Below are 19,395 nucleotides of genomic sequence, written 5' to 3'. Positions count from 1 at the left end.
TCCATCTTGGTGTTGTCTTGAAATCCCAAAACAAGGTGCAGCCCTCTGCTGGGTTCAGATCAGGCTTCTGTGTGTTTTAAAATAGCACTTTGAAATACATTACCAATGAGTTATAAATAAAAAGATCAGTTTTCAATCAGCAGGTTTGGTATCGTTCCTTATTGTTGCGTATTCATTCTTTTCTAGGCAGGCCAGCACTTTGTGAAGGATTGTGTGTGTGTGTGTGTGTGTGTGTGTGTGTGTGTTTTAACATGGGAACACAGGAGCAGCCAGTTCACAGGGAAATGCTTCCTGTTTGCCTCCCTCTTTCCACCAATCACAGTTCACTTCCTGTCTGTCCGTCGGAGTAGTGCGTAGCATTGACCCATTGTCACATTCGCACATTCACACACTTTGCTCTTTCTTCCACAACTGTTTGCCTCCCCGATGTTATTTGTTGTACTTTTGTGGGTCATGCTGTGTCACGCTGTGTGCCATGTCGTTTCTCACACACACAATGGTTACCAGAGCTTGGCGCCGCTGTGTTGTCATCAATCTCTGGCCCTGCTGGGCGGCAGAGATCTTATGTGACACACATCATGTGAAGCATTATGGGTGAGGCGCAGTGACCCATATGTGTTACATACATACCAGCTACTGATCACATGCAGATCATATACAGCTGTTTATTGTTGACATGCAGGATGATCTCATCTCTCATCTCATCTCGTCTTCTCGACCGCTTTATCCCTTTTGGCGTCACAGGGAGGGTGCACATGTGAGCGAAGGCGGGTGGCAGCCCTGGAGGAGTCGCCAGTTAATCGCCTGTGAGCATCTGTGGGTTGAGTACCTTGCTCAAAGGTACATCAGCAGTGCTCTGAAGGTGTTTTGGCACTGGGGCTCGAACCGAGGACCCTCCCCAGTCCACTACAGACTGAGCTCCCACCACCCATGAGGGATTATATTTGACCAATCCCCAAACGCCACTAGAGGCATTTTCTGAATGTGCAGAAAAAATGAGCGTTGGGGATGATCGGAACACAAAATCTCGTGACTGAAACTCATTCTTTCATTCCCCTGACTCTCAGGTCTGTCCATGGGCGACCAGCCGGGGAAACAACCAATAGGAATCATCCTTAGTGTGCTGGGTGTGGTGGTGTTGGACTTCTGCGCGGACGCATCCGAGGGACCCATAAGAGCGTACCTGCTAGACGTGGCAGACACCGAAGAACAGGACATGGCGCTGAACATTCACGCCGCCTCAGCAGGTATAGCTCCGCCTTCCCAACCAGTTTAGGTTCTGCAGGATTTAACGTGCGGCAGGAACCTACGGTGTTTTTCTTTTTCATACACAGGTCTTGGAGGCGCCGTCGGTTATGCTCTCGGAGGTCTGGACTGGACACACACCTTCCTCGGAACAGCGTTCCAGTCTCAGGAGCAAATCCTGTTCTTCTTTGCCGCGGTCCTCTTCTCTATCTCCGTGATTCTGCACCTGCTCAGCATCGAAGAGGAGCAGTATTTACCCCAGAATGACAGGACAGAACAGGTGCGGCACCACTGTCAATTTAAAGGGACCATTTTTTGCTTAGTTTGTTCTGTTTTACCAATCATCATGTTACTCTTCATCCAGGACAGCCCGGGTCGCACCAACCTACCACCACCCACCAATGGGCGAACTGGGCTTCTTGCACCAAAGCTGGAACTGATCGGAGAGGATGACACGATGGAGACGTATGAAATCTATGATCCCTATGGAGATGACCATTCAGAGCATGGAGATATGGACATGGACTACCTGGAGGTGGATCTTGTGAGAAGTACGTGTAGTAATATTACGGTGTTATTCTCTCTGCTTCTGCTCTGCCTCTAAAGTGTCTCCCTTCATGTTTTTCCTCAGGTAAAAGCGATAGCGTTCTCGCCATGGCAGACGCCACCCTAGATCACCTGGAACACGATGCCTTGTTCCTGTGCCACCTGGAGCCTTCCATCTTCGCCGAGCGCCTCTCCCCCTATCACGGTTCTCCTCCCGTCGCCTCCTCCTTCGACCTAAACCACACCGGTCCTCCGGCACACGCCGGCCGCATCAGGCGCAGCAGCAGCACGGGAAGCAGTGACCTCCTGCAGATGAAGAACCACCAGGGCAACGCGCCCGTCTCCAGAGTTTCCCGCCTGTCGGCTTTCTTAAAAGAAATGGAGAGCGACGACGGCCAAGAGGCTCTGCTGAACAACCAGGTCAACGAACAGCGGCGGCTGAACGGGGAACTGACCATCGAAAACAGACTCGGGGATAATCGGCTGAGTTCTAAGGGACAGGCGCATCGGGCCGGAATGGTCAAAGGTCAGTGTGCTCGATTTAGCCTTTACAGTTTAACCCAGGGGTGGGCAAACATTTTGATTCGTGGGCCACAATGGGTTCTAACATTTGACAAAGGGGCCGGACCAGGAGCAGATGGATGGATGGAGTGCTTTGGTAACCTCACCTCATTGGAGAAAAAATACACATCTTGGGATATGGAGAAAACATGTGCTTTAATTTCAAATGAAAATGAAGAGAAGCATTACAACAAAATATCTGACTTTGGAATGAGTCTTAAAACACTTAAAATCAAATGAATAAAATGTGCCTTTTTAAAAAAAATTAGTAACCATTTCTATTTTAAAGCACTGAAAGTTCTGTTATCCTTCAGGATATCACCATCACTCTCCTCCTGACTGTCTTTTTTCTAGTGGGAAAACACCAGAATTGCAGTGAAAATATAACATTAACAAGGTTTATTCATTTAATTTTTCAAGTTTGGCGGGCCGGATTAAAACGTTTAACGGGCCGCGTGTGGCCCCCGGGCCGTAGCTTGCCCATGCCTGGTTTAACCTCATGTTTGGTTTCCTGACCTGTTCTGCTCTATTCCAGCTGCCAGTACAGGAGCCCCCATCCGGCACTCACGCCACCGCCACACTTTCTACCGCCAGCCTTCCTGCACTTTCTCCTACTACGGGCGAGTTGGAAGCCACCGTTACCGCTACCGCCGCGCTAACGCCGCCTTGCTCATCAAGCCGTCGCGCAGCATGAATGACCTTTACGACGTGGAGGCCAGACACAGGCGGAGCAGCAGACGGAGGAACAGACACCGCAGCGGAAACACTAACTCCTCCAGCGGGGACACGGAGAGCGAAGAGGGAGAGGTGAGGGTCCAGAGCAGTTTGCTCCCATGATGCATCAGTCTCGTTTGTTAGGATGCCAGCTCATTCCCTCTCTGTTAGGTGGAGACCACTGTACAGCTGCTGTGGCTCTCCATGCTGAAGATGCCCTCAGAGCTGATGCGTCTGTGCGTCTGTCACCTGCTCACTTGGTTCTCCATCATCGCTGAGGCCGTCTTCTTCACGGATTTCATGGGCCAGGTCATCTACCACGGAGATCCTATTGTACGGAAATCCAAGCCCTTTATTGTTCTGACACCCTCCTGTCATTTCTTCAGCTCTATCTCTGATTCTCTTTATCTTCCTCAGGCTCCTTCCAATTCTACCCTTTTGGAAAATTATCACAGAGGAGTTCAGATGGGATGCTGGGGGCTGGTTATATACGCCATGACTGCTGCTACATGCTCGGGTAGGGCACAAAACCACGGGGTGGCACTCAATCACAACAATTTGAGGCATTTAATTGTCCAATTTTTATTTTTCAGCCATACTTCAGAAGTACTTGGACAACTTTGACCTGAGCATCAAGGTCATCTACATCATGGGAACGCTTGGATTTTCAATCGGTACGAGCCGCAGCATTGTTGTGCCACCCCCAACGAGTCAGAAAAGTAGATTGGTAACAATTTGTCTTGATTCCCCTTCAAAGGAACTGCTGTCATGGCGATGTTCCCTAACGTCTATGTTGCCATGGTGATGATAAGCACCATGGGCATCATCTCCATGAGTATCTCCTACTGTCCTTATGCTCTGCTGGGACAGTATCACGAAATGAAAGAGGTACAGACACATTATTGCTTTCATCCTAGTTTGAGTTTTTGTGCTTGTAACACAAGCAAGTGGATTCCTAAAGTTGAGGCAGCACAAAGACAGGACCTGTTATTTTTAATTCCTCCTCCAGTACATCCAGCACAGTCCAGGGAACTCCCGCAGAGGCTTTGGCATCGACTGTGCGATCCTCTCCTGTCAAGTGAGTCTCTGTGATGGTTAATTGAATTATTGCAGCATCGTATGCATGCTGAAATCTATCACGGCAGCTCTCTTGCTATATCATAATGTCTAAATTTGCAGGTGTACATCAGTCAGATCCTGGTAGCTTCTGCCCTCGGTACAGTGGTCAAAGCTGTTGGAAGTGTCCGTGTGATTCCCATGGTGGCCTCCGGGGGCGCCCTCCTTGGCTTTTTCACTGCCTGCTTCCTGGTTATTTACCCTACTCCAAACAGCCAGTGAGAAAGGCGTCTACTCTCTACACACTAGTTACATTTGTTTGCTCCTTTCCTATAAGTGATTTGAGAATATTTTTTCTGAATAATGTGTGTTGACAGAGAGGGAGACTCCGCCAAAACTTCTGAAAAACGGGCCTTGACGCTGGGAAATCCCATCGGCAACGAAGTGGCTGTGACGATAGAAAAACCCAGCTTCCTGAAGCTCACCAGGGAGGGCAAAGCCACGTCTACAACAACTTCCTGTCACACAGAGAGCGAGTCAGCGCTGTAAATGGATGGATGAGTTGACAGAATGCTGCAGAGGATTTCAAATCTCAAAATCTTGAAACTATTGTTGACATGTGCTGCCATCCTTATTAAGCTTGTCTACGGACACAAAAGAGGGACATTGGACTGGTCGGCGCATCTTTGATGTCTCATCAACCGTGACAAAGAAACAATGCAAGTTCTGCCCTGGAGGACTTCCTGCTGGCACTAAATTCCTTCCAATCAACCCTTATAGACTTTTGATGGGCCGTTCAGAAGTGAATAATTCACTGCATGTGAGGTCAAGGAGAGGTTGTCTCTGTAACTCAGGGCCTCTAGGGGGTGCTAATGAGCAGCTGCCTGGACGGGATACTTCAGGGGACTCACACACACAAATCACGTACAAGGACGCCTCTTCCTCAACCCAACACCTGAATAATGAAAGCTGTTGATGAACACGAGTCAATTAAGCTGCAATCATTCAAAATGCTGAAAATTGTTCTTCCTCGCAGTGGAAATAGCCTCCATGGAGACGTGATGGATGATTTTGTGTGTGTGTGTGCGTGTGTGTGTGTGTGTCTCCAGAGATGCGGTGTAGGACCTTTGCACCACACTGTGACAGTAGCTTTAAGACTCTCGAGATTCATTTCTTCAACCTGAAATCAGATTTCTTGGGAACGTGACTCACCACGAGGTCCTAAATCGGTTTTAATTGTTCTATTTTTTTGCTGTTATTTTGATTTTGATAGCCCTCCTTCTCGTGCGGGCCTGCTTTGGTCTCGGGTCGGACAGTATTCAGGGCATTGAAATGCAATCACTATTATCCTGATTGATGGAGGGCCCAGAATGAAACCTTTCTTTAACAAATTCACCAAGAAACCAAGCTGAAGACAAGCTCTTTCTTTCTTTATTTTTTTTTAAATTTTTGTTTCTGGAAACTATTAGTGCAATTGTCAATAACTGAGCGCGATGGCTGATGGGAAAGTGTAGCACTGACACTGAAAAGGTTGCTTGACTTTGTGATTTTTTTCCCCTGTCTTTCTTTACAAGAATGACAGAATTTCTTAGATACTAGCAGCTGGAATTGTCTGCAACAGGTCAATGGAATATTAGAGGATTGACTTTTGAAGTTATTTTAAGTAACCTTTATTCTGAAAGAGGGGGAACAAGTGGAGGAAAGGAAAATCCTTCTAGTTTTTGAGGCATTCGCTACAAATGACCTGAGGATTTCTCCTCCTCCTTGGTTTCTTCCCTGTGATGTGGACAGATTGGATGTAGGTCAAGATGCGCAGATGAAACTAACTGGAGAAATGTTTCCTTTTTGAATTATAATCAGTGTTTAGGTTTGATGCAGATTGTTTACAATTGTGCTGTCATGAATGCAACCCAGGAGTCTGATAAGCTTAGCATTTAAACTACAGTGACCTTTTCCACCGTGCCTGTAGACTCCTTATTGGATAGAATTTAGAAAAATGAAAATTTAGATCAAGTTGTCAAAGTCTCCTACTAATAACTGTCATGGTGACGGAGTCTCCCGTTGAGCCGAGTCAGTAGTGTTTCTTTCTTGTAAGCTTGGCTCCTGACCACGAGGTGCGTCAGATGGCCGGATCCCAGCAGGCCTTGGAAACCAATTTTTATTTGATTTTTTGACATTTGAAGTGTTGATCTATTAGCCGAGGTGTAGCAAGTAAGCAGCAGGGGAATCTTTAGATTGTAGTTTCCTGTTCCAAGTCTGTTCTCTAACATCAGACCACAGACCCCACATGACCAAACCCCAGCGCAAGCATTAAGAAATGTCCAATTTCTGCACTTTCATGTGTCGTCTGACAGGCATGTGACACTTCCCTTCACACACGGCCCCTAAATGTTGCACCGTGTCTCCTGGAATCTGCCCTGGCTGCAGTTTCATCAGGACGACGAAGGCAACGTGGGGAGGAAGTAAAAGTGTGGAGTTGAGCCTAGCTTTGACCTTTTAACATCCAGACATGATGAGGAGACCGTTTAATTGTGCATAATGAGACAAAATGAGTGCAGAGTAAATTTGTAATGTGTGAGCAGCAGATGAGGGTCAATTAGAAGTATTTAGAAAGCTATTAAAAGAATTTTATTTTGATGATGTGACAAAGCAGCTCCTCTTTGTTACTGTAACGGCCTCTGTGCCATCGAGAGAGGACAGGAAGTGAGGGTTTTTATGACTTTGGGCCATTTTTCAGTAATTGTAGCAAGCTTATTTACTGATGAAATCTATAATTTTGAGGAGAAGTTAGTTTTAGTTTTAATAGAGATCTGGTAGTGTGGAGTTTGGTTAAGTTATTAATTAAATGTTTTTGAAAGCTCCCTTCTAAGACACCTGATTTCAGGTACTTTCAGTAAGAGCCAGGTTAGCGCAGCGAGATTGTTTCTTCTCTTTGCGAGGTGACCCCGCTCTCGCTTTGGTGCCGGGGTAGAAATTAAAGATGGTAGAAAACAAAAATCCTTCCTGTGAGCATCGCGGCAGTACAATATTTAGAGTTGAAGAAAATACCATTTAAAAAAAGAGTTTTGGGAAGTTTTTGCATGGAGGTCAGCAAATATGCATGCACAGAACACCAAAGTATGACTCTGTACAAAATACTCAAACTCTTTGTCGTCTTTTTAGGTCAGGGATGTGCTTTCTAATGCATGGCTGGATGTTTGTGTCTTTATGTTGAATATGTCGAACTTTTACTCTCTCAGCTGAAGCTCCAGGCTCAGTCTGAGTCCCTGCACTCTTAGAAAGCATGGGAATATGATAGAATTCACACATCTCTTTGGTTGTCCAGAAAGTGAAAGATGCTGAGATGGTATTAAGAAAAAAAGGAAAGATGTGTGCGATCACGAGCGACACTCCGACCGTGATTACTTGAAGTGCAACTTGAGCGTTTCTGTTCCAATGCAGTGACAATTCTTTGATTTTAATTTATTGTTCTCTAAATCTCCCAAGCCTTTTTTTATTTTATTTTTCCCCCAAAAGCACAGACTCCGGAATGTTCAGACGACAGCGATGCCTGCTGGGAGATTGAGTTCTTACCTTTGATTCCATCTCTTTTATTTTGCAGAAACAAGTCGATGAATGTGAAGTGATTTCAGCTGAAATCACTTTTGTTTTGATGCTGGGAAAGGAGGACGGAGGCGGTCTGACATTGCACAGAACTTGCACATTAAGACATCTTAGAAGTACATTGCAGATGAGAGAAAAATGACTGTGGATATTTATTTTTGTTGGACATTTTGTTGTCGATGAATGCCACCGTTCACTTAGTTTCGCCGTTCACTTTGTTTCACCGTTCACTTAGTTTCACGTGAAGCTGTTGGGTTCGCTGTCGCGGACACAGACCATACTTTAAGTCAGCAGCAGACACCTAAAGAAAAGAGTCCGTTGTGTGTTTCATCTCACCATGTTTTTGGTTCTCGTTCTTTGGAATGACCTAGTTTACAACTCTGGAATGAAGAGCTGCAAATATCACATCGTATATACTAGTCTTTACAGTTCTGGTGTTTCAATCTGACGAGTCTTTTATTTGATCCGGTTTTATGGAGGCAGAGACGCGCTCGAGAGTTTGGCCTTTGCACTTTTTCAGTGGCGGCCATGTTGGCTCCACCGCCCCGATCACAGAGTAAATGTGGCGTCGGCACTTGTCTGATGACGTGGCCACCATGCAGTTAGTCCAGCCTGGTCAGACTCTGTACAGGCACGTGTGTGTGTGTGTGGTGTGTGTGTGTGTGTGTGTGTGTGTGTGTGTGTGTGTGTGTGTGTGTGTGTGTGTGTGTGTGTGTGTGTGTGTGAGAGTGTGTGTGTGTGTGTGTGTGTGCGTGCTGGGAGGGTGCCTCTGCCTCTTCAACTAGTGAGTGTTAACAACAAGAGAAAATAATACCCATATACTCTGATCTTCACACAGTTTAAAGCAGAAGAATACTTAAAGAATGGGAAAGTGTACTATATAAAGTATATTATGCCTTGATATTTGAGAAAAAAGATGTAAATATATATGCTACTTTTAGTTTTTCTTTTTGCTGCTATAAAAAAGATGATTATTTTTGTTAGTAGTTTTGTTTTCTATATAAAGACTGTATAAATCTCTCTGTTCTGTATATATATATATATACGCTTGAGCCTTCATATGTAGGACTCTGGATGAACACTGTATGAAACACACCTTTAAAATCTATTCAGAAGTAAACCCAAAGTGACTCATTTCTTTATTTATGGCTCACAAAACCCAGCATCCATCATTCATGCTGGTGTTATGGGTGGAGAGGTCATCATCCTCACATAGAAACCACATACACACACACACACACACACACGTACACTGCTCAAAGAAATTAGAGGAACACTTCGAAAACACAACAGATCTAAACGGGGGGGGGGGGGGGGGGGGGGGGGATATGACCTTGAATATCTTTCCTGATAAAAAGTAGGTGATGTATTAGTAACAAAATGATGCCACATAATTTGATAGAAATGAAAATGATCACCCCATAGAGGGAGGAAATCAAAGAGCCCAAAATGAAAGTGAATACATGATGCAGCAGACTGGTCCATTTTGTCAATGTTATTGTAGCAACTCAAATGATTCTCAGTAGTTTGTGTGGCCCCCACGTGCTTGTACGCATGCCTGACAACGTCGGGGCTCCTAATGCAAACCTTCTTGCAACAGTACGGCCATCCTGGAGGAGATGGACTACTTGTGCAACCTCTGTAGTGTCCAGGTATTGCACCATGCTATCAACAGAGATGTTGATCCAAGCCAAATGAAGAACTACAGCAGTAGAACGTCAGTCAGTAAAAAATCAGCCAAAAGAGATGAGGATGGGAAAAAAGAACCAGTGGCCTCAACCTGGAAAGCCCTTCCTGTTTTGGGGCCGTCTCATTGTTGCCCCTCTGATGCTCATTGTTGCCCCTCTGATGATCCTGTTGTTGATTTCATTAACAACAAAGCAGCAGAAACTGATGAACAACCCCCTCTGCTACTTAAATGACCAGATCAATATCCCAGAGGTTTGACTGATAGGTTGCTATACTCTGATTAACAGAGTTGCTATACTCTGTTCCTTTTTTTTGAGCAGTGTATATATAGCATAAAAATCCCGCCTGTGTCACGTGCTCGCCTGACGATGTCATCTGACCAGACTGCTGCTGAATTCGGCAGGTCTGGTTTCACACACACGATTGCAGTTCTCCTGTGTTTGCAGAGGAAGCAGAGGCAGAAACTGCAACTAGACCGTGTGCATTTTTGTTAACCCAGACTCATCATGCGACCGCAGGACCGTGTCTTTGACTATGTTCGATGTCACTTTTACGGCGTGTTCTCATTTTAATGCTTAAACTACCAATGTGAAATTGATGGAATCTAATCGAGGCATGTAAGGATTCAGGATAAAACTGTACAATGATGATATCAACTAATTAGATTAAAAAAACTGGTAAAAGCAATAATTTAGATTATTTTATTAAATTAAACCTCAAATATGAAATTACAGATGTTGAGGAACAATGAATAATTAGATAAAATACAAGGTGGAAATTTGTAAAATAAAAATAAATAGAATAAAATAGTAAGACAGACGGAACTGTCACATTAATATGAATGTGTATTGTTATTTATATATATATATACAGTATATACTTCTATTCTTGTATAGGAGGTCCTGCACCGTGTTTTCTGTTGAGACATTGCCCCCTAGCGGCGGTCCAACGGAACCACATAGTCTCACAGTCTGGGCGATATCCTGAAATCCTTCAGACATGAACTCGACCTTTCAAGTTTTTACACTATGTTTATATTCTGGTTTTCCTGTCTTTACTTATTTAACAGTATCTGCACTTCAATATTTATTTGCAGTGGTTTTAAAAAAATAGCTTATTACTGCAGAACAGACAGAAAAACACATGACAACAAATGAACAAAAGATCCAATGAGAAATGGAAATACAGCAAAAAACAATAGTGCTGAGGCAGTATAATGTATGTTAATGGTAAACCACAAATCCCTCCCTTTTCACATGCTGTCTTCCATGCTGGGGTCGTGTCAGGTGGACAAGTGACCAACTCAGACATATACAAAAACATTCCCACGTAAGGTCTGGAGAGAGTCACCAGTTTACCTAGTCCACAATCGTGTTTGGACTGTGGCAGGAAACCGGAGTACCCAAAGAAAACATGCAAACTGCACCAAAAAAGGCCCCTGGCCCCCAGGGGACTCGGATGCTGAACCTTCTTGCTGTGAGGTGGCAGCGCTGACCCCCAAACATCCATTCAATGCAGAGCAGATTCCCACATCTTAAGAAATCTTTGACTATTATGACTCCATTTACTTATATTTAATTTGTTTTTCACCATATCCTAATTTCATACTTGAAGTTGTTGGTTTAAAAACAACTTTACAGGACGTGGTCTTATTTTGTCAGGGTGAAAATGTTCTCGGTTGACAGTCTCGGTTATTCCAGGTCCAACTGTTGCCTTTTCATGGATCCTTCCAGACTAACAACAGCGGGGGGAGGGCTGGGAAAGCTAAGTGTGGCCACACTGTGAGCGATAGCCAGCGCCGTCCCCGAACATTTCTTCATTAGTTTCCTCTTCTCGTCCCGCCCACTCCCCTCAACCCCTTCCTCCCTGGCCCCCCTCCTCCTGGCTCGCCACACTCTCTTGAAGCTGTCCGTCACAAAGCAGTACACCACCGGATCCAGGCAGCTGTTCAGGCTGCTCAGGGTCACTGTGATGTGATATGCCAGGACGTGCCCCGCCCCCTCACCTGGCCCCTCCCCCAGCGCTTTGAAGCGGAGGTAAGCCAGCACCTGCCGGATGTGGAACGTGTGAAGCAGATGGTGAAGATCACCAGGACGGCGGCCAGCAGCCTGACGGCCCGAGCCCTCCTGGCCCGGCTCTGCTGGGGCATCAAGCCGTGGCTGGTGGACAGGAAACAGGCGAGGCGCAGAGTGAAGCCCACCACGGCCAGCAGGGGCAGGAGGAACTCCAGGATGGTGAGGTAGAAGAGGGCGGGGAGGAGAACGCAGAGGGAGCCGGACCCCAGCGCCGTGGTCTGCAGAGAACAAGCACCTTTCAAGGACTGGTTGGTCTTCAGGGGACGTGATGTGTGAGGGGGGGGTCTACCAACTTAAAGCCATCTGAGAGCTTCTGGGGGTGTTCTGATGCCAACAGCAACCATGTTTGACCATCTCAACAGTCCAGTTTCTCTATTTAATGCATCTAATTCTGCACCTTTGCTGAATATTAAAAAGGCCGTTACAATGCAGGGAGTTTTTATCTGCTGGGTTATAAACCATAGAATGTTGGGTATCATTCAAATATGACCGGATACTTATCAGACACAGTCATTTATTTCTGCTTTGGACTTGTTTTGTGAATAATCTTTTTAACAGTCAAAAATGTTGTCCTGTTTTACTGTTTATGGTGGATAATTATGTACCTAATTCTTTTGGTCCCACAGGGATTAAAAGGTTAAAGATCAAACTTTAGCTAACACAAGTAAGTAATTAAATTGCTGCACAATGTGTTTAAACTCTGAGAGCTAATTGTTACATGTTCAGGAGCATTAACGGCGAGACATTCTGGAGACCCTCGTCCTCTGGAACCAGCCTGTCTCTTCACCTGGAAAGAGTAGGTGACCACCACTGCAATGACCCAGACTACGGCGCTGACACACTTGGCGGTTCCTGTGGTCCGACACCGATGGAGCGTACCGGACGCATGGACAACTGCCAGGTACCGATCTATACAGATGCTGAGAGGGGGGGGGGCAGAAGGATGAGACGGTGCGATGGAAGTAGGACGAAAAAGAGTGCTCCGCCCACCTGGTCAGGAAGAGTATGCTGCAGTACATGTTGACGAAGTAGCTGAAGGTGTGAACGTAGGAGCACGCCTCGCACCTCCCGCCACTATGGTACAGAGCGATGCGAGCCGGCAACGACAGCGCCACCAGCAGGTCGGCCACTGCAAGGTTGATGGTGTAGACCACGGAGGCCGAGGAAGGCGTGGAGGCGCCGCAGAAGACGTAGAGAGCCAGGCTGTTGAGGAGCACGCCGACCACCAGCATCAGGCAGTTACACACCTGCCACAGAGGGAGGTGCAATAAAAGCAGAGCCCTCATCCTCACAGTTCTGCTTTTAGCATCATCCTCCTCCTCCTCTTCCTCACAGCGCCGTGTCTTATCTTACCATGAGAGAAACCCACACGGCATAGAAGTCTTGATACAGCTGAACGTCCAGGTGGGCTAATCGCCGCAGATATGGCGCCCCCCAGCTCTGGTCCCAGGTACTGCAGTTGACTTGGGCAGAAGTTGAGAGGTACAGAAGCGGCTCTGGGGTGGAGGTGATGTTGGTGAGAAGGTTCTCCATTGAAATAGAAGGATGTGTCGACATCTGGGTCTCAAGGGAACTCGAAGCTGGACAAACTATATTTTATTTTACACAATGTATGCTGCATTGTGTCAAATTGTTGTTAATGGCACAAGGAGAGGTAAACCATAGTGTTGTATTTTAACTTCATTTTTTTGGATAACACCTTTTCCTCATGCCCTAAAATTCAGGGATCTTTTTGAAGATCCAGTTCTATCTGATTAAAAACAGCAGGATACCAGGGTCTGTCCCCAAAGTCAAAAGTGTGAAGCACTTCTGATACTTTAAACATTTCATTAAAATAAACCACTCAGTGCAGCGAAACGCACTGCTAACACCCAACTGTCCTGTCAGAATTACATAAATGTGACAAATGTGACTCATCCTGTTTGAAGGAAAGGAAGATTTAGAATCAGTTCTGCTGATTTTCAACCAGGCAGAGCTAAAATAGAGTAAAAATAGTCCGAGACTGGTTTGTCTTGGGAAAAACACCTTTCAGCATAGTCTAAATTTCACATTAGTCATCAAATAAAATGTTTTAAAGACGTGTTTTGACATCTTTTTCTACGGCTTTCGCTAAAATGTAGGTGGTGTTCGTCAGGGAGACAGATATTTAATGGAAAGGTTCAGTTGCCGAGCAGGAAGATTGATTTTGAGCCTAGGAATAGTTGTTCAACGTCACTCGTTTCAGCCCTTGGAACGGTTGACCATAAAGGTTTTGGTGAAGCTGAAGAGAAGACTCAGTCCCTGTTTCAAGATTTAAGCAGGAAACTTTGTCTTCTGAACTCCCGCCCAGACATTTGCTATTCATGCTCGTTCAAGGACGACAAAATGACGAGAATAGTATTAGAAAAGAAAAAATACCCCAAAGAAAGTCCACAGTTTTCAGTCCAAGTCAAAAAAAGAGACTAAAACACAAGAAACACAAAGAACTCGTGGAACAGATGGTGAGAGTGGAACATCTGATGGAACACGGGATGGAATGTGAGGACTTAAAGACCCGAGGAGGAATAGAAGTGATGCACCAGGTAATCAACCATGGTGGCTAAACAACAAAGAAAGGACAAGAACACGAGGATAACAAAGGAGCAAAATGTAAATGAACTATTCAAACTTACACACAACAGAACAATTAACCATTTATAACCTGTTTCATGACAGTGAAATCCAATGAGAATTCAAAAAGAAAAGAAGAAAAAGGTTTAATGTTACTTGGCAATGATGAATATGATTGTTAATCTGAAGGAGGAAACTGACTAGCACCAAGACACCAAAGATTTCTGTCCCTAAAGGACAGACGTGCAGCTTATCATTAAAGACTGTGTGACAGATTCATCACTTTGAGCCAGATCTACTGTCCCTGCAGTTCTAAACACCAGAGACGGATGAGCTTCTAACTGTTAGCACGTCCTGCCAAAGCAGGTGTTTCCACTCTTCATCATCACACAGACGCTTGTATAAAACATGGCCTGAGGCCTGGATTACACAGTTCTGCCTCGCAATCATTCCGCCCTTTTTAATCTTTGGGCTTGTGGACGATTAAAAAAAACAATCGAGTGATTTGTCATCTACAAAAAACATGTGCACCTTTGTCCTGACAGTCTGGATTTCAATTGTAAACTGTAAAATCCAGCTAAGACATCCGACGTTCCTGTTGATCCCTCCTGAAATCAGTGTCTGCCAGATAGTGATTCGTGTAAAATCTGATTCTAGTGGAAAATCAGCAAAAATCAAGCATAAAAAGTATCAGTGAATCAGTTAAACTTACCTTCAGAAGCCTAAAAACCACCAAGCAGCTCTGGAGTTTGAGGGTTTGTTTCCTTAAACTCAAGCTAAGTCTCCAAATCCCCCAGATGTACTTTCTATGTCACATTGCTCTTTTTTGCTGCAGGAACCCGAGTCCCTCTGGGTGGGACAGGAGGCACCCATGGGACAGTGGCCCCTCCTACTCATCCTTTTGCCCCCCTCGTCACACTGAAACACACCACAGAACAGACCTGCTTAGACAAGGATTCAAAAAATAATATATATTCCAATAAGTGGAGATTAAAGGTAAAAACTGCTCCCAAAAAACAGAAATGAGGTGCTAGAGATATGCACAGATGCTTCCAGGGTGGTCCCACACCAAAAAGACACAAAACCAACATATATGTGTCTTGTTTTCCCTCCACAAGCCTGTTTGTGCTGGGATGCAAGAACCAGACATAAATATAATGTATAATAGTATAGTAATATAATAGTATAATATATAATAGTGATATAAACGATTTCTGGGTTGATTTGACAAATATGCCGGAATATATATATATGGACTTTTTTTTTATTTCAAAAAATTCATCCAATTTACAAACAAACACACTCTTCAAAAATTCTGAGCAGATGCACACACAAAGATGAAACTAACCAGATGAAGTAAAGCCACACACGTTACAGCAACATAAAGAACACAGGAGTCATGAGTTTGTGGAAGCATGTTTTAAACGTAACACGCAAACTTAATGACTCAGGCCGTCTGCAGCTGGTTTGAAACAAAGAAGTTATCTTTCATGTAATCCTTTTAGGTGCCTGGATAATGTTTAACTGAATGTTTTGCAGCTTATTTAAATATTTGACTCTTTTACAGGTTTCCAGAGCTCTATTTTGTTTAACGGTGTCGGGAATGGGAGGACGGATGTCTACTTTAATACTTAAGAGGGATTTGGGTCTGATATACTGCCTGTGCAGGAACTATTTTTACTAGTTTACATTTAAAGTCAAACAGTGTCACCAAAACAAGACGTCTAAAATTAATTGAAACCTGTTTAAACTTGTCTATCTGACTATTATTTCTAGTTTTACTCCTGTCATTGATTGTTGCTGCCATTCTAAGAATAAATAAATGCATCAAGTGCGTTGAGTTACATGAAATCCATGTTCTGGCAGAATATAAATTTTCCCTTGCATATATACAGAATGTACTAGGTGTCCAAGAAATGTTCCCACCCTGGATTAGCATTCAATTGTGTTTTCCAGTATACATGTTGGTTTGTTTCATAGCAATAGTAATATTCTGTAAGCTTGGTTTAATATTCTAATTAAATTCTAATTAATTAAATGTATTATTAAATTCTAATGTTTTATCAATTCAGTGTTCAGAAATGCTTTGTTTGCTCTGTGTTACTTTGAGTTAAAAGGTGACAGATTCTACGAAAAAAATGGTAAATAGAACTTGTCAAATCTCTGCCGAAAATCTTTGTGACTTTATTTTTCACATCTGCGGTAAGGAGGGCAAGAAGTGCCCATGAGACCGCTAAGAGTAATAACGAGGCTGACCAGCAGGGGGCAGTAATGCCCTATAAGCTGCTGGAAGGTAGCAGAAGAAGAAGAATATGGCACCGTTTCCGGATGTTGTTGCAAGCTGCTCGGCGTCTTAGCAATCACCTGTGTTTAGTTGAAGTAGACATCTTTTTACGTCATAATCTGAATGAAAACATAATTGTAAATAATTTTCTAGCGATAGGCAAAGATAATAGTTTCAAGGCAGATTATTGCATCGATACCACAGTCCCCAGTAACCTATCGGTTAATTATTAGGAGCTAGCTAGCTAACTATTAGCGCGGATAAGCGCTGTGAAACAACAACTATGAGTCTTGCAGTTGGACGCGAACCCAGAAAGACTGCGGGAAATCGCATGTCTAAATTGTTAGATGCCGAAGAGGAGGATGAATTCTACAAGACCACTTACGGAGGTTTTAACGATGTGAGTTACCAACAATCAACATGAATACAAAGCGAATGGGTCAGCTCCCAGTCTGGATTGGTTCAGCAGACAATGATCAAGCCTTTGGGATAAAGTATTAAAATAATATGATGGACATATTAAATAAGCTCAGTTTTGTGTTAATAATCACTATAATGTGTGGTTACAGCTCAGAAGGAAACACTTGTCATTGATTTCTCATGTGAATAAAGATGCTTCTGTTAAACAGTACGATAGTAATTTCATCTAGGCAACTTGTGTTAGTATTAATATTGTTATATATTAAAACTTCCTCGTAGATGACAAACAGACTCCTGCTTTTCAGCAACAAAAAAGAGAACCTATAAGAGGAGCGTCCCAGCAAAAATAATTACATTTCAATTTCTTACCCATTTCCTTTGTCACAAGTTACTAGCAGGTCATTGCTGGATGAAAACAGCTTCATAGTTTATAATAAAGGAATTTTCTGCCCTGTCTAGGAATCTGGGGACGACGAGTATCATGGCGACCACTCGGATACAGAGGATGAGGTGGACAGCGACTTTGACATAGACGAGGGAGACGAACCAGATAGTGACCAGGAAGAGGATGCACCTCGAAGGAAAGGCCGTGTTGTCACTAAAGCGTATAAGGTGGCTGTTGGATTTTGAATCAAGACATTACATTAATAAAGCAAATTTTTATAATGTGGAGCCCTTTCCAACCCCATTTTGTTGTTTTGGCTTGTTGGTTGTACTCGTATAAAACTGCGCATTGTCTTTTTGTCTTTTGCTTGATCCAAGGAACCTATAAAGGTGGCAAAACCCAAACCTAAAAAACCCTTCGAAGAGCAGAAAAAGACAGAGAAAACTAAAGTGGAGCTAAAGAGGAGGATTCCGCAAGAATTCCACGATTTTGCAGAGCGTAAGATTTCTCAACTCACGCCTCTGAACATTTGGGATCTGTGACTAAGGTTTTTGTCACCTCTTCCGTTCTTTAGCCCGAAAGTCTGTGCGACAGTCCACCAGCGAACATACCAGAAAAACTAACCTCCGCTTACAAGAGCGTCAGGATGCCCCTCGGCGGCGCAGGGGTGCTCATCGTGACCGGCCCCTCACGCAGGAAGAGCTGCTTGCCGAGGCAAAAATAACAGCCGAGGCCAACATTAGATCTTTAGGTGAGAACGTCTCGGAGAATTTTGATTTCCATGCTGGAATTTTCTCAGTAATAGTAGTTGCTGACTAATTAATTTACAGTATATGCAGTATAATTCTTCTGTATGGATGCTTCTGCTCACTCTTCTCTCCTGTGTGTAGAGAACTATGAGCGCTTGGAGGCCGACAAGAAGAAACAAGTCCAAAAGAAGCGTCGATTTGATGGACCAACTGTCCGTTATCATTCGGTCCTGATGCCGATCGTCTCTCACTCGGTCCTAAAAGAAGAAAACGTGGATGTTGAAGGGTGGGTGTTACCTGCACGATGATAATGATCTGGTGTTAAGTTTAGTGGAGGCTTGCTGCTGTTATTGCTGCGGTTTCCCTTAATGATTAGTGTCATTTTTACTCTTTTCCAAAGGTTGGATCAGGACGTGCCTCAAACTGCGCAACAGAATCCCACCACGCCTTCCCAGCATCCCGCAGGAGGCCTGTGCTCCCGTACTTACATCACATTCAGCGACGACGAAGCTTTCAAGGTGGCCTTTTCATACAAGGGGCAGCCGAGCCCTCAGCTGCCCGTCCAGGAGATTTGTCCCGTCACGCATAAGATCGCACTGTACAGAGATCCGGTCACAGACATACCTTATGCTAACGCACGAGCCTTCCGCATCATCCGAGAAGCTTACCGTAAATACGTGGCTGCACACGGCTTCCCAAACACTCCTGGAGCTGCCACAGGACTCGATTCCTCATCAGCAAAAGGGGCCCGCATGAAAATGATGGCAAAACAGGGCACTGCTTGAAAATAATGATGTAAATAGGTTTTGGGTTTTTTTTAATGTATTTTTTTATTTTCACAACTGGTTGAATAACATAATGTTATTGTGAGGCGCGGGAAAATATCCTGTAAAGTTTTGTACATTTAGTCGATTGTTCCCAATTTTTACTGACAGAATAACGTTTCTCAACAAAATAAATATTTCACACATGGTTCCGTGGTAGTTCCATCCCATTCTTAAGATTAAGATTAAGATTAAGATGTACTTTATTCATCCCCGTGAGGAAATTACGGGGATATAGCAGCCTATACAAAGTATAGAAACAGAATAAATAAATACAGATACGATTAGAACGTTATAAGCATATATACATAAATATAGAATCAAATAGAAATAAGATTACAACATAAACATTACACAGTTATTGTTATTGGCTGGGTTAGGATGAGTTATACAGTCTGATAGCGGACAGCAGGAATGACTTCCCGTCCCGTTCCTTAGAGCAGCGAGGCTGCAGGAGTCTGCTGCTGAAGCTGCTCCTCAGTTTGTCCACTGTGTTATGGAGGGGGTGGGAGGGACTGTCCATGATTGTCCGCAGTTTCAACACCATCCTGTCCCTCACCACCTCGTCCAAGTTATCAAGTCTACAGCCAACAACAGACCCTGCCTTTTTAATGAGTTTGTTGAGTCTGTTGGCATCCTTTGCTTTAATGCCTGC

The 19,395-nt window shown here is 44.2% G+C and overlaps 2 protein-coding genes, 1 long non-coding RNA gene and 1 pseudogene across 4 annotated transcripts in view; 3 read left to right on the top strand and 1 right to left on the bottom strand.

Annotated features, from left to right (window-relative positions):
* LOC130518721 (solute carrier family 45 member 4-like) overlaps nucleotides 1-8,851 on the top strand; it is a 29,981-nt gene extending 21,130 nt beyond the window's left edge. For both annotated transcript variants that reach the window (XM_057021553.1, XM_057021554.1), the window contains 13 exons: nucleotides 1,068-1,247; nucleotides 1,335-1,525; nucleotides 1,610-1,796; nucleotides 1,877-2,317; nucleotides 2,888-3,159; nucleotides 3,238-3,399; nucleotides 3,484-3,583; nucleotides 3,660-3,740; nucleotides 3,824-3,954; nucleotides 4,076-4,144; nucleotides 4,246-4,400; nucleotides 4,500-8,383; nucleotides 8,453-8,851. In XM_057021553.1, the coding sequence (XP_056877533.1) occupies nucleotides 1,068-1,247; nucleotides 1,335-1,525; nucleotides 1,610-1,796; nucleotides 1,877-2,317; nucleotides 2,888-3,159; nucleotides 3,238-3,399; nucleotides 3,484-3,583; nucleotides 3,660-3,740; nucleotides 3,824-3,954; nucleotides 4,076-4,144; nucleotides 4,246-4,400; nucleotides 4,500-4,671 (2,141 nt within the window). In that variant the 3' untranslated portion in view covers nucleotides 4,672-8,383; nucleotides 8,453-8,851. The remainder of the gene's footprint in view (nucleotides 1-1,067; nucleotides 1,248-1,334; nucleotides 1,526-1,609; nucleotides 1,797-1,876; nucleotides 2,318-2,887; nucleotides 3,160-3,237; nucleotides 3,400-3,483; nucleotides 3,584-3,659; nucleotides 3,741-3,823; nucleotides 3,955-4,075; nucleotides 4,145-4,245; nucleotides 4,401-4,499; nucleotides 8,384-8,452) is intronic.
* A 1,091-nt stretch (nucleotides 8,852-9,942) lies between these two features.
* Nucleotides 9,943-14,975, bottom strand: LOC130518654 (G-protein coupled receptor 20-like; annotated as a pseudogene).
* LOC130518655 (uncharacterized) lies at nucleotides 12,252-16,145 on the top strand. Its single transcript, XR_008948115.1, has 2 exons — nucleotides 12,252-12,390; nucleotides 14,914-16,145. It is a non-coding gene; the product is annotated as an uncharacterized LOC130518655 (long non-coding RNA).
* A 235-nt stretch (nucleotides 16,146-16,380) lies between these two features.
* On the top strand, nucleotides 16,381-18,889 carry vps72a (vacuolar protein sorting 72 homolog a). The gene is made up of 6 exons (XM_057021258.1): nucleotides 16,381-16,762; nucleotides 17,242-17,394; nucleotides 17,545-17,665; nucleotides 17,742-17,918; nucleotides 18,058-18,202; nucleotides 18,317-18,889. Exons 1-6 carry the CDS (start codon nucleotides 16,646-16,648, stop codon nucleotides 18,699-18,701), a joined length of 1,098 nt encoding a protein of 365 aa, XP_056877238.1. The 5' UTR covers nucleotides 16,381-16,645; the 3' UTR covers nucleotides 18,702-18,889.
* Nucleotides 18,890-19,395: the final 506 nt, after the last annotated feature.

Source organism: Takifugu flavidus, chromosome 21, assembly GCF_003711565.1.
Source record: "Takifugu flavidus isolate HTHZ2018 chromosome 21, ASM371156v2, whole genome shotgun sequence".
NCBI classification, from domain to species: domain Eukaryota; kingdom Metazoa; phylum Chordata; class Actinopteri; order Tetraodontiformes; family Tetraodontidae; genus Takifugu; species Takifugu flavidus.
The sequence above is the reverse complement of the archived record's forward strand: the minus strand, read 5'-3'. Positions and strand labels throughout refer to the sequence as shown.

Coding starts and splice junctions, on each gene's coding strand:
- vps72a (XM_057021258.1), top strand. CDS start 16,646: ATGAGTCTTGCAGTTGGACGCGAACCCAGAAAGACTGCGGGAAATCGC. Junction 17,395..17,544: donor TTGTCACTAAAGCGTATAAG/GTGGCTGTTGGA, acceptor GCTTGATCCAAG/GAACCTATAAAGGTGGCAAA. Junction 18,203..18,316: donor GAAAACGTGGATGTTGAAGG/GTGGGTGTTACC, acceptor TCTTTTCCAAAG/GTTGGATCAGGACGTGCCTC.